At 42.7% G+C, this 14,982-nt stretch overlaps 1 protein-coding gene across 1 annotated transcript in view; it reads right to left on the minus strand.

Annotated features, from left to right (window-relative positions):
• Nucleotides 1-14,982, minus strand: part of ELOVL5 (ELOVL fatty acid elongase 5) — a 74,050-nt gene that overhangs the window by 23,970 nt on the left and 35,098 nt on the right. Inside the window, exons 2-3 of the mRNA XM_081141611.1 lie at nt 5,216-5,281; nt 1,996-2,183 (exon numbers count right to left, since the gene is read on the minus strand). Of these exons, the coding sequence (XP_080997737.1) occupies nt 1,996-2,183; nt 5,216-5,273 (246 nt within the window). The 5' untranslated portion in view covers nt 5,274-5,281. The remainder of the gene's footprint in view (nt 1-1,995; nt 2,184-5,215; nt 5,282-14,982) is intronic.

The raw sequence follows: 14,982 nt of genomic DNA on the forward strand, positions 1-14,982 counted from the left end.
TCTCTAGACTATAAATGCTAAGTTCAAAAATAAAAACCAGCTGCTAAAATGAAATTTTAAAACTTGACAAATGATACGTCATAATGCTATTCCTGATAAGTATATGTAAGTACAGAATAAAAGAAAAAAACAACAACCGAGTGTAAATATTTAAGCTGGAGTACCAGGGCTTATTTGGAACTCAGGCATATCTAATCTAGGTAGAGTTTATAATCTTAATTTAATTTAAGGAATCAATGCCCCCTTATCTATTACTTCTCTATGTACTTTAAATTGTGAGTTAAAATTGTTATTTTCCTCTTCCATATACAGTATTTCTTAAATCTCTACATTCAATGCTCAGGCACTGCTCAATGCCTTCTATTGGTCTCACAAAGCTGTGAGAAGAAAATCTATACTTATTATAATGCTTTCAGACCCCCCCAATTCATTCTTTCATACAAAGCAGCAATTAATACAGCACTTTCCTCTCTTCATCATGAAGTGATCTGTTTAAGAGAGGTTAAATTATGAAGTTATGGCTATATCTCTAGGGTTAGAGCAATATTTAAGGCATCAAGTGCTTAATTAAGCTCTATAAGACTTAATAATCTTACATATTTTTTCTCTAGACTATTGCTATGTGTAAGCATAAACTCTATACAAGATTTCTTAAGGAAATCACTCTAGCATCTATCAATTACGGGAAAGGAAATGGTTCATTCTGAAAAACCTGCCAGCTTGCTGCAGTTTTGTCCCTTGAACACAGAGATGTTCCCAGTGCTGGGCCCAGGAGTCACTCCTGTGCACTGGCCCTGCCTCCAGTCCTGCAATATCCATCTTGGAGGCTAATTAAACTGCCTTCGTTCTAGAACAGGACAGAAAGAAAGCAAAAAAGGAGTTGTAAGCATTTGACAGAGTGTCAAGCATAAAAGCAATGATAGTAGCATCTAGTGTCCTAGTCACAAAATCATTACCGTGGCTTATGAAATATACACGTGGGAGAACAAGACACAGACCTCCCCCAGCTACAATACCTCCGATGATCAAATGCAGTGTTTACAGCGGCTTACACACCCACATCTACTCACACACAGCCAGCCACACTCAGGCAGAGAGACATCACAGCCCGAGGCTGACGGCAAATTTATTCTTTCTTAAAACACTAATTTTAAGATTCATATTGAGCTCTCCTCCCCTTTATCTTCTTTACTACTCCTTGGAGAATTAAAGCCACAATAAAAGGTTGAAAATCTAAATAGGACTGCCTAAAAATGTCTGTTTTATGTATGGCTTAATTCTCTACCCCAGAGCTGTAGCAATAGTTTTGTGTTGTAAGCCTGAAAGGTGAAGTCCTTCTCCTAAAAATGTACACAAATTGTGCTTACCTCTGGAGGGCAGCCCCCTGCCCCCTCTTAGCTTTAAAGGCTATATAATTATACTTTGCAAAATAGGAAGGCCATAGTATTGATTCTGATTTGTCTTTCATTTTTGTGACCATTCAAACCTTAAATACATCTCATATCCACTCTTCTTACTTTTTAAAAAATAACCTGTCAAATCTCAAAGCTATTTACAGTTACATATCAGGATAGAGGCTGACTTACCACAAACACAACCAAACACTGGTAACACCCACTTCCTTCCTCCACACCCTGAACCAGAACCATCTATTAAATGCTTAATAATAAAATGCTCACAGATCTGTTTTTCACGTTTTGTTCATTTTCCACTCTGTATTCTGCTTGCCTAAGAGCATTTCTGAAATATCTAATTCTAAATATAATACGAAACATGAGAATCAAGAGCAAAGGCTTCTATTTTACATATTCCAGAAGGCATATGTGTGTGAACAACTCTGGCATTTTGAAAAATCAGTTTTAAAACATACTCAAAGTGCATTCAAGTATTTGCTCTCCCAGAATCCCCCACCCCTTCTTCATTTAGGAACACAATTCAGGACAGCGACATGAGCGCAGTCAAATGAGGGGAAGCCCGAGTTAACCTCGGACCTACCTCACAGAACATGTAGAGGGACAGCAACGTGAGCCCAAGGTTATACACCACTAAAATTCCTCGGCACGCGAATGGCTGCCTGTTCTTCATGTACTTTGGTCCCAGCCATACAATTAGTAAGTATATGATGGAGCAGATAAAAGTAGGTATATAATTGTCCAGAAGAAACCATCCTTTTACTCTGGTATCTGGAAAATAATAAAGTGACAATATTTAGTGATTAATAAGGTAGATACAAAAATTACCACATTTTTCAAATATTAAATTTTTTTCTCTCAAACCACAATGTTATAATAGTTTCCTAATACTAACGGTCCTGATACCAACAAAGCAACAAGGGGAAGTGTGAGTTTTCGATCTGCATCATACCAGGTGAAACTCCTTGCTACATGTTCTGAACAATAATGTATATATTACATATGCTTTTGCTAAGCAAAATAATAATTAAAAAAAATCCTTTCCAACAAATCTTTTAAAAAAAAGGAGAAAGCTAAATTTTCCATTAACTGGATTTATCACAGGCTTGTTAAATTATGCATGGGATAATGAAACCCTAGAAGCGGCAGTCTTTGAACTCTGCAGTCCTCCATCTCAGCCAAGCGCTAGCAGGCCCTCCCAGCATGTGCAGACTCAGGGAACGTGCCACTTAGCCAGCTTAATGACAGTCCCTGATTCCACAGGCAGCATCTGCTGTGAGCTCGATGGTCACCAGCACAGGGCACAGCGATTGTTTGTGAGGGAGAAGCAGCAATGATCAGTAAGTGACTATTTAAGGTATTAAGAAACCATGCGAGGAGTAGAAGCTTGAGAGCAAAGACCTACATGGATTCAAGGGAGCTACTGGGATAGGAGAGAACTCCCTTGCTCCCATCCCTTTTCCGGGCAGAAATGAGGGGGAAAAGGAAAATTCATTCTAAGTAGTTGCCGGCAGCAATGTGACAGCCTTCTCCTTGGATGGGATCAGCTCCCTGGCAGCCAGATGCCGAGGTGTTATCTGTCCACCGCAAGATTCAGCTTCCTCTTCTGGCTGACTCCCAGGGAGCCACCTCTGCAGCAGGTCCCCCTCCGCGTCCTGCTCTGGTGAGCTCCCAAAGCCTGTGGCTTCTCCAAGGCCCCCTGCTCGGGAGCTCAGAGGCACACGGAGGTTTCACCTCCTGCATCTTCTGAGACACGGCAGCGAGTGGGGACAGCTTCTGCCCCTTATCTGACCTCCTGGCTGGACTATCTTGCTATTCTCTCCAATGCTTTTTCCCTTGACTTCATAAAACAAGCCTATGTCTACTGGGAGGACCTACTGTCAGTCTGCTTTCTTGCAGACACCTTAAATTCTCCCAGCGTTTCCTGGCTTTCTCCCTTGGCTTCAGAGGGAGACGGCCTCCACCCTCTCCACTAGTTGTGCTAGGGTGGTAGAGGGTGCTACTCTCAGTTCTGCTGAACTTGTGGTTCTCAGAAGTCCTTCAGGGAAGTGGCCAGCCCCAGTGAACTCAACAAGGGGGTTCTTAACACCTTTGTTTTCAGCTGTCAATTCTGAGAAAACAAGTTGTCACTTAGCAACTAACATCAGATATTTGCATGTATTTTATGTAACATAAACACAATGCACACACAAAAATCTCCCATTTCCTTTTACTTCAAGCTCGGTTTGCACCTTGCTTTTTAAGTTTTATAACATATCTTCATCCTTCCGTTTTAGTAAGTATCCAACCTCCTTCCGCAATGTACTTCCTGGGCGGCTGGCTCCGGCCCCAGGCGGGAAATCCTCAGGGATCTAGCTACTCGTGGTCATCCTAACCCACTCTGGTGACTGGTTCAGACAAGGGCATGTGAAGCACATATGGCCACTGAGCTTTGAGAAGATGATAGCTGGTGAAGGGCTCCGGGAAGAATTTCCTTGTTCTTAAACCCAAGCAAATGAGATTTCTTCTTCCTCCTCTGGAGGTGATGCCAGGAGCTGCTGCAGCCATCCTGCCATGACAGGAGGGGGACCTATTCTGAGGACAGAGCTGTTGCTTTACTGAGGATGCAAAGCAGAAAATCACAAGAACAGGGATCCTTGCTTAACAGCATAGAGCCACGGAAATAACTCAGGAGTTACCTGATCTCGTAATACAAGCTAGTAAATTTCATTACATTTCAGCCAGTTAAAATGGCATTTTTGGGTCCCATAAAGCTGAAGTGGGCATCGTCCCAATACAAGAAAGTACTGATGGGTCCAACTTGTTCTTTTTCATTGGTTACAAATGTATGTAACCCGTCACCTACTGATGGGCATCTAGGTTCTTGCCAGTTTTGACATGCAATGCTAGAAGGAGCATCCTGATACATATCTTTGCATAACTGATTAAGTTTTAGGATACATTCTTAGAAGTCGAACAGCTGAGTCAAAGGGCATGTGTCTTTTAATTTCAATAGAAGACACAACTACCTTCCAGAGAGGTTACGCCAACTTCGACTCCTTCTCCACATCCTCACTATTATCACAAATGGCATCACACACGATTTCATCTGTGCCATTGAAATACAGAATCTCTTGTTGCTTTCTTTGGTGTTTTAAAAATCATGAGTGAAACTCAGAATCTTTTTAAAGATCTGTTTTAAAACTGCAGTGGTTCTGTAAATTCTTTCTGTGATCCTAACAAGTTCCTTGTTTACAGATAAGACATTAAGAGACATTTTAGAAGACATTAAAGGATCGCAATATGGAGCTGACTTACTTCCTCAAAAATAATAAACGATTAAGAGACCCATAAAAAGTGAGTACAAGTGTATATATTTACTTGTTGACATGACACAACCTGAAAGAACATTAAAAAGCCCTAAAAATAGTCAAAGTGAAAGAGTTTTAAACTCCTAGTGCAGCAGCCCATTTTGGAAGACAGTTTCAGCTGGAGGCTCACAAGAACTGAGGAAAACATACAGGCAGTAATGGTGAAATCTTGGCATTTTCAGGCTACAAGCTTGACAGCAAAATTTGATCTCGTTAAAAGAAGCAGAGGGTAACAGTAGCTGTGTCTCTGCTCCAGCAGCCAGGGGACACTACACCACTTCAATAACCACCAAACGGCTTCTCCAAGCCCCTTGTTACCCAGGGCAAAGCATTAGTTTTATAATAAAAATTGCTAATGTTTTCTAGGAGCTCATCATGCAATATTTACAAGTGGCTATATCGGGGAAGGGGGAGGGTAGGGAGGGAAAGTAAGCAAAACCAAAACCACCTTACCTCGGGGGCCTAGCAATGCCTTGAAATAGGTACTAAGTGATGCATCAAAATTTTCCATTTTAAAACCTATTGAGAGAAAAGGACATTGATTAAACTCTACTCAATACTTTTTACACAGTAATTTTTCATAAAAGAATAAGAACAAATTATTTTCAAATATGCTATGGACAAGGTTAAATTTCTCATGCTAAAAAAATTTTTTTAAACTCACAAAAGTAACTTATGTGTTAGTTCTAATTTGAAAATTAAAACAAAAGACACAATCCTGTGAATTCAGTTCAGAAGTGCCAGTCTAAACTTCTCTCAGATCCATAAAAACTTCCCAGGAAGCTAAAATCTCAATGGCGGGAAGAGTGGAATCGGACGGAAAGGTGGCAGACAGGAGAGGATCCCATCCGACCAGAACCAGAGCGAAGACAAGCAAGACAGGAAGAGCTGCACGGAAGCAAGGAATGCCTCGGCGAAAAGGAGGGTTCCTCTGCTTGTTAGTTTTATTATCATCTTTAATACTGCATTCATGCCCACAGTAAAAAATTCAAATATTAGAAATGAAAAGAGGTGGTAAAAAATCTCATCACTTTCCTCCAACCACAATCCTGAAGCCCCACTGCCAGAAGGAACCTCATGGGAAGATTTAATAGAAGACGCTTCCCAAGATTTTTGTTTTTGCAGCACAAAAGAGGTCACGCCAGATGGGTGTTTTTATCATTGTGGATTGTAGATGTAGATCATATATCAGTAGATGATCAAGTTAACTTAGAATTAAAAACAATGAACTGGCCCGGCCGGACGTGGCTCAGCTGTTGAGCGTTGACCTAGGATCCAGGAGATCGCAGTTCGATTCCCGGTCAGGGCACAGGCCCGGGTTGCGGGCTCGATCCCTAGTCAGGGGGTGCAGGAGGCAGCTGATCGATGAAGACTCTTATCACTGATGTCTCTCTCTCTTTCTCCCTCTTCCTTCCTTTCTCTGAAATCAATAAAGATATATTTTTTAAAAACCCAAAAAAACAAAAACAAAAAAAACCAATAAACTGGTCATAATAATCAAAATGAGAGAGAATGAATATTGTTTCATAAATCTTCAATGTTATTGTATCATATTTATAAATATGATGTACTCAGCTGTGATGTAAAATATATCCTTACTATAGGGGGTGGTCACAGTAAAAAAGAAACTTAGAAAAATACTGTTATACTGAGAAGTGTATCTAGTAAGTCCTCACTTATCGTCTTCAATATGAACTGTGGCAACATGACATATAAATGAAATCAATTTTACCACAGGCTAATTGATAGAAACAAGAGTAAAATTCTTATAGCTTCTCATCAACATTACAACAAAAGGACGTTATTCAAGGACCTGCTGTATATTACTTGCTTGTTTTCACTTAATAAAACATCCTGAGGATGGTGTCATATTAATAATTACAAATCTAATTCCATCTTCCAACATTTCATAAATCCCTACGTTTCCCCCCTATTCAAGATTTACATTTACAGGGTAGCTAGGCATCTTTTCATATACAAATTGACTAGATTTTCTATATTAACATTGGGAGTATACATTTTCAACTTTCCTGGTCATTACTCTTACAGAAATAACCACAAATACTTTACCTTCCAAGAGCAAAGGCAAACATCAGTTTTATTAACCAAGCTATTAATCATTTAATGCTACCTCTCCCTCCTTGGCTCGCCATACTGAATTGTATGTGTTCTTTGCTAATTCAGATTATCTAACAGGCTCTATTCAGCCCGGCTGTGAGATAAGAGATAACATGAAGCCATCAATGACACTGAAAGCAGTAGCTACCAGGGTTCCGGTCCTGACATCTGTCCAGCCCTGGAGGGGATTCAGGGAGGGGACTCACCATCCCAACCCATGGCTGGAAACAAAGAAGCTACCACACACCCAAGTGCCAACAATTAGGTACCACCTCTGTCCCTCACAGTTACACAATCAGCCCTACCTGGTTTGGCTCAGTGGTTAGAGTGTTGGCCCTTGGACTGAAGGATCCTGGGTTTGATTCCGGCCAAGGGCACATACCTCAGTTACAGGCTCGATCCCTGGCCCCAGTGGGGGTGCAGGTAGGAGGCAACCAATTGATGTGTCCCTCTCACATCAGTATTTCTCGTTCTCTCTCTCTCCCTTCCACTCTCTCTGAAAAGCAATGGAAAAGATGTCCTCGAGTGAGAGTTAAAAAACAACAACAGTTATATAACCAGGCCACTAGGTCACTTCGAAAATTCAAAAATTAAATGGCCCTTTAACATACTTTATTCCTAAGACCATTCTTATCCTGAGTCATGTTCCTCCCTCAGACTGGCCTCTTCAGGGGACAAAAATTCTAGAACATCTTAAGAAGAATCTGTTTAACTTCACATTTCCTTAACAGAATTCCTCTTAAAAAAGATTCCATCCTTAAACAAGAAATATTTTCTCTATTAAAGGCTGTTAGAAATCATGCCGTTAAAAAAATGATAACCTTATCTATGTTTTCATAATCTATTGAAAATTATCTGGAAAATGCAAATTTTGGAAGACAACCATTATATTTTTGTGCAATCTAAATCACTCTAACACAATTCAACTCTGTCTTTGATGGACAGTAGGCCATGTCTATGGAGGGCTCAGGGTCCCCTGCACCTCAATCAAGAGCAAATAAAGAGACTCCTCAAGGAGGAACAAGGTCATAAAGGCCACGACTACTGGAAGAATTACTAAGGGACAAGCTGTCGCCCAGGGACAGACTTACTGTCTTCCAAGATATTTCAAATTTAGACCCTGCTATTACTTGCTCGGTATACAGCTAACTAATAGGTCTAATACTTAAGTATTAGGCACGAAGGAGGTGAGAGCAGACATAACAGACTGCCTGGCAGGCGATTAGGTGGTTCAATGCTGGGCTGTTTATCAGACAATTTGGGTTTGAAACTTATTTTTTCCACTTATTAGCAATGTGACTTTGGACATGTTATTTAACCTTCTATCTGTAAAATGGGGGAAACAGTAATTGCCTCTTAAGGTTAAGAAGGTCAGATAGTGTCCACAGGGCAGTGCCTGGCATGCAGTAAGCCCTTGGTGAAGGTTTCCCACTGTGTTCACTGCATAGCGAATACTGCCAACCACTTGTGGGCACTGGACTTCTCTGCAGGTGCACTGCTGACACTCTGTCCCTGATCCCGTCCACTAAATGCCATCAGTGACCCCCAGTTGTTGTGATAACCCACAGTGTCCACTTCAAGTCCTATCACCCCCCAGGGGCACAGCAACACAGGTGGAGGAGTTGCTAACACCTCGGGAGAGAGGGACTTGCCAGTATGAGACATTACCTAAACAGGAAAGACAAGGCTAAAATGAGCATGCTAATTAAACACACAAATATCAAACACCTATTGTGCACAAGACTGCTGAACCAGAGTAAACACAAAGGAGACCTAGAACAAGCCAGACTTTCACAATGGGGAAAGAGCCAGATGCAAAGTCCAGCTGGCTGAAGATAGCTGTTAGAATGCTGCATACTAAAACAAGCTGTATACACATACTTGATACCAAGCTGTAAAAATAAGGTTTGAATAACAGTATTCTGGGACCTAACATCAGGAACGTCCCTGACAAAAGCAGTCAGGGGATCATGACAATTTTAAACTAAGAGGCCTTTTAGAGAGCTGTGACCAGTCTGGATTTCCATGTAAGGATTTAGAAAAGTTGGAAACAGGAGTAAAGAAATGGTTAAAAGTGATAGGAAACAGATCTGTGGGATGGCGTTGGGGGAGGAGGGAAGAACATGAGTGGACTTTTAAAAACATGAGGCCCTTAAGAAAGTGGTATAAATGACCTGTCATTACAAGGGCAATGCCCAGGACAAAGTTGAACTTGAGAAACTGGGCTAACACTATGGCAATAGAAAAACAGCTTGATTAAACATATGGCAGCATTTCAGTCCAAGCGGACTGAACCCAGCAGCAGGCTACCAAAGAGTGGGAAATTTAGTATTGGGAGATACTGAAGAATTCTGTTACGAGCCATCTGTCCTGAGTACTCCAAGTCGGAACCATCTTGAGTAGAGGCCCCGTGGAAGCATCCTGTCTTTCTCAGATGGGCCAGCTCCACAAAAGCACACGCGAGGTGCCTCTGTCTCAGACTGCACTTCTCAGCTGGAGGAGTCTTCTCTTGGGTTTGCAGAACTTTTCACAGTCAAACTCAGGAGAGTATAAAATAGCTAGTGAAACATTCTCTGAAAAGACGTGTGTGGAAAATCACCAGAGTTCTCAGACAGAGTTGCTCATTTTTCTGGAAATGTCTGTGGTGAAAAGGAGGGAAAGATGTGCAGCGCTGGCCCCTGGAACACAGGCCCTGATCAGGTGAGTCCTGGCCCGGGAGTCACAGGCCTGATTCTGCGCTGGACTCTGACACGTTTTCCCCGAGCGGTCCCCCTACCCCACCCACAGCTGGACATGCACTGTCACCTTCTTAGACAGGGTGTTTGTTTTTACACAGGTCACCAAGGGACATCATCACAAAGGTTTACTTCCATCCTTTACCCCACACAGTGTTGTGCTTCTGTCTAGCTGGCCAGTATCTCCCATCCTGTGCTACCGGGTGCTCCTGCCTTCACTCATACCACACACTTATGAGTGCCTCCCATGTGCCAGGCTCCCATCCTGTGCTACCGGGTGCTCATGCCTTCATTCATACCACACACTTATGAGTGCCTCCCATGTGCCAGGCAAGGAGGCACTAAGGCCCCGAGGGAACAAAAATTCCAGGCTGGGGTAGATACACACACATATAAAATGTTACGTAATGTAACTGATGGCAAGAAAAAATAAAGCAGGATGAAGGGGGTGGGATCACGAGCAGGAATAACTTTGGAGTGTGCTGTTAGAGAAGGCCACCCTGAGAAGATGACGACAAAGCAGAGACCTGAATGCACAGCGCAAGCCACCTATCAAGAAAAAGGGTGTTTCAGGAAGAGGGACAGGTGGGTGGGATGGTCCCAAGGTCAGGGCTACTTGGCATGCGCAAGGACCACAGTCCTCCACTCCCTGCAGGTGTCCAGACCTCGCTCAGAGGTGACCCACAGACACCAATCACACGGCATAACTTGCAGAGAACATGTGGACAGGCTAGGAACAGACGAGTGCCAATCCTTAACTGCTCACTGCCACCATCTCCTCACACTCCTGGCTGCAGCCCGCCTGCCAGCACCGTGCCCTTTTCCTTCGCATCTCCCTTGCTGAGCTTATCTGCTATGCCACAGGAACAGCACAGAACGTGTCAGCAAATGAATTCTTCACTGCCAAGTGGGGCCAGCCTGCCCCACTGGGTGAAAGGACCACTTGCTGAGCTGCCTGTGGGCCGAGCCATACTCTTTTGTACTTTTTTAAAGGATCAGGGGAGGCACAGGGCCCTGCAAAACCCTTGACACTTTGCCTATTGATCTGGAATCATGGGAACATCATGACCCATTTTGCACAAGACGTCAACCACACTGCCAGGGCTGTAGCCTGCCTGCCTGCTACACTTCCCATCTCCTGAGCTGCACGGGGACCAGTGACGTCACTCCTCAATAACCAGTGTCACCCTCCAGGCAGCTTGGGCGAACGGGGCCAAGTGGGAACACAGCTGCTCTGTGCAACTGTACTAGCAGGGACCAAGCCCAGGCGCTGGGCCCATGGAAGAGGAGCTTTAGTCCGAAATGAAGCAAAAGAATAAGCCATTCTTTGATCTGGCTGGTCCCCCACACGCAGACAGCAACAGGGGTGGTCACCCCTCCCAGGAACCATACCACGCTGGCACCAAGCTAAGCGTGGCGTCCCCACCTCTGTAGTCGGGAGTCTCTGACACCCACGCAACCTATGGGGCTTCCCAGCACTACAGGTTGTGACAGGGAGTAACAGGATCCAATAAAAAACTTCCAATCACCACAGTATCCAAAAGCTACTAACTCACTAGTTCAAGGGCCATACACAGAAAATGACTATGAAAACAGGATAAGGGTAGAAAACAGAGATATATAAGTAAATTGGAATAGATTTTAAAGAATTCCTCTTTTATGTACATTTTTCAAAAGCTACTTCCTACTATCAAATACGGGAGTGTTTTTGGTAACCATGCAACTGTGTTATAATTGTGCCTCTCTGTAAGTCTCTCACTAAGAAAAGACATTAATTGGGGCTGGCCATTCTCTGTGAATTACCCTGTGTATTAAAAGAGAATGTGGGCGAGAGTTCAACAGGCTGTCACCTAAAGTAAGTGTTGGTGCAGGTGCCAGGAACTTGCCCTGGACACAGAACTAAGTGTTTTAGGACTGAGGTGAGCCTCCGGCCTGAATTCAAAAGAAACATTGGAACTACCATAGCAAAGGTATAAAGACCTGGAAATACTGACGCAAGCAGAACACAAAAGGGCAAAAACCGAATCCCCCGAAGAGAGCCGTGCTCATGCGGAAAATCCATCTGTCTATTCGTTAGCTCTCTGCAGGAGCGGCATGCCCAGGTGAGTCATCTGCATGAGGTTAAGTAAGCATTAGTGTTCACTTTGATCCAATATCAAACAGAGTCTGCTGGAGGCTTGTGGGGAAAAAGGCACCACAGTAAGCTTTACAGCAAACCAGCCCCCCTTCCTTTCCATTCGGCTCCCCAAAGGGACAACGAAATGTGAGAGAATGGAGGGGGCGGTACCAATGGAAGAAGGTTGCTGGGGTTAACGAGAGATGGCGTAGTGAGTTGCCTCCATCACAGATCTCAAGATGAAGTTGAGAATTATGATGGAAGCAACTTATGAAGTTATCTGCCTCAATAAAAATGCAAATACTAATCATTTTGGCCATTTATATCTGGAGCAGGAGAAAGCGAGAAAGCTACTGGGAAATCTTAAAGAATATCAAGATTTTAAAAAAATTTATTACAGTGGAGAAAGTCAATTTCCTAAACCCACAAGTAGGCTATTTGCTGACTCCAAACAAAGCTGAGCAGTCGAGACTTTTAGGGTCAGACCTTGGTTCTTCTTGCTGCTAAGGTGACGGCAGCAGGGAGCAGTCAGCTTGCTCTGAGAGCCCCCTTTCCTGTGTTTAATAATGTGTTTATTGCAGATGTTTACCTACTGTTTAGCATAACTTCTTCATCATATCTTGTTTCATTATCTTTCGAATTGTCACAGTTTGTCTAAAGGTAAGTCAGCTGAGCTGGCCCTACAAGCGACAAGAGGTCAGCATGAAATTTCCCTCCCTTTTCTGTTCCCTCTGACCCATCCACCCTTTTTAACAGTCAGCTTGTATTAAGCAGACATGGGAACATTCTTCAGATTGGCTGCCAATAACACAAAAAATTAAATGGCACTTTAACTTGGCAGTCATGACACTGCTTGAATTTAAAAAGGTTTTTCTAGGTTGGAGAAAATCGGCTCAGGAATGAGAGGAAGAAAACAACCGTACCTTGGTCGGAAATATTAAAATATAAAACACTGTCCTAAAGACCACGAGGGAAGGAACATCTAAGAGCTGGCACACTTTCAGCTATGAAAGTAAACTGACAACAGAATCCTTTTAGAATGTCAGCATTTAAATCAGTAAAACTCTGGGTTAAATCTTGGCTGGAGAGAAGTATCTGCCACATCAACAGTGGTACCGTCATTCTGACAATCCAAAAATCTAGGCTTACCTTTTCCCTCATAGAATTCCCATACCTGCTAACCTTCATTCTAAGAGCATAACAAACTCTTGTTAATAATGACTCCCTGATAAGAGTCATTTTTTCCTGCAGAGATCATATATGTGGAGAAAGAACACAGCCTTGTTGGGGGCCTTAGATAAGTAACTGCAAAATTTGGGCACTGATACGCATTATAAAGTACTGCTACAGGTTAGCTCCAAGGTTAAAGGAGGCTGAACCTCATTCTGGCATAGTGGACATTTGAGGGAAATTTTTAAAATGTTGCAACAAAAATAAGATTAGACAGGTTAGAAGATAAGTCCCTACCTCCCACTCCTTAGTTGCCACCAGTTAATCAAAAAGTACTATTTTAGCCATTCCCGGAGAAGGGCATTTTTCTAAAGGAGTCATCCCAGTGGCTCTGATTTTAAATGAGCCATCTGTGGTCCTCCTTCCTAGTCTCCCGTCCTCACTGCCCAGCCCTTCTCCAAGGCCCAGATTAGATGTTACAAAGGCACCTCTGTCCTCTTGAGGCTTCACTCTCTGGACAACTCACTCAATTTTCGTATGACTTAGATACTTATGTTTTCAGGTATGATGGGAACCCACTTTGCACTTCCTCAGGTAAAGCCCACATCCAATTTGGTCTATGCATGCAATAATTATCTATGGGTGATACTATAAATGGGGTGATATACCTGCTATTACAAAATAACAAGCAGGGAAAAGTGTCAAGCACTGACACACGAGCCCACAATGGCAGTTCCTGAAACATGGACTAAATCCTAGTTACAAAGGGTGACTCTTCAGAGCAAAGGTCTTCCAAGCTAGTGATCTGGAACCCTAACAAGGATACTCTACTCCTGTCTATGACAAGATCAGTAAAGGCATTTTACAAGTGTGAAAGAAACAAATACCAAAAGAATAACACACACCCCCTTTAAACATTCAAAAGAATTGTTTCCCCACCCAGAGAGAGAGAGAGATGTATTTTTCTGCTTTTGGGAGGCAACCCATAAATATATGAGATCTAAGAAGCTCAGACATGGATAATTTTTTTAGCAGTGGGAAGAGGCAGAGTAATATGATCTTAGAACTATATTCTTGGGGAATTCTTACAGCTAAAGAACAGAATGTACCATCAAGTTCAAAATTCTTCCTCCAATTCTCAGCAGGGGGAAATAAGGACCCCACACCCCAATTCACTTAACCAACAAGCATTTGGAGAGGGGTTCACTGTAGAAAATTACTCCCACAGAACTTTATTACCTTAAAGATAACAACCTAATTTAATTTTCATCTGAAACAAGAACAAGAAGCAGTGAAGGCTTTGCTCGGGTTGAAGCACACTCATTTGGGAAAAAACAGTGCTAATCCACACGCAGAGTCCTCCTTGCTGGTGGATGAAGGCCAGCCTGCCGCAGATGGACTTAGAACTCTGCTCTGACAAACAGCCTGATGACAGTAACTAATTAATCCCCGCAAGGCTGAGGTGAGACAAGGTAAAAGGTCCACCAAGTGCTGGGATCAGGTCATCCCCAGGACTTGTTTTATTTCTATGCTCCCCAAACATCCTCAGATTCACTGCCCTTCACTCTACCAGTCACGTGAAAGGCAGCTGACTCGCTAAATTAACAAAGGCCTTACGAATGCCTACTATGAGCCAGGCTGCATACTGCTCATTAGGACAACGACAATGACAGGGACAGACATGACCTCTGCTCTCTTGAAACATAAAGCAGTAAAAGCAGTGTGCAGATACCTGTGAGTCATTTGCTTTTGGGTAGCACTGGTTAGGAGCACACGCTCTGGAGCCTGACAGTGGGTTCAAATCCCTGCTCCACAACTTACTACATGTGTGACAAGTTTAGGCAAGTTATTTCAGCTTTTCATGCCCTAATTTACTCATTTGTAAAATAAGTAATTAAGTATCTTCCTCCTGTGACTGAGTTAATGTATATAAAATACTTAGAATAGTGATGGCACACAATAAATATAGCAAACACATATATATTATTATCATCATTACAAAGAACTTTGGCATGGACTAACTTCACATTCAGTGTTTATGAAAGAGTTTTTTGCGAAGTATAAATCTGAGTTCACTGAAA

This window comes from Miniopterus schreibersii (assembly GCF_964146895.1).
Source record: "Miniopterus schreibersii genome assembly, chromosome: 6".
NCBI lineage: Eukaryota > Metazoa > Chordata > Mammalia > Chiroptera > Miniopteridae > Miniopterus > Miniopterus schreibersii.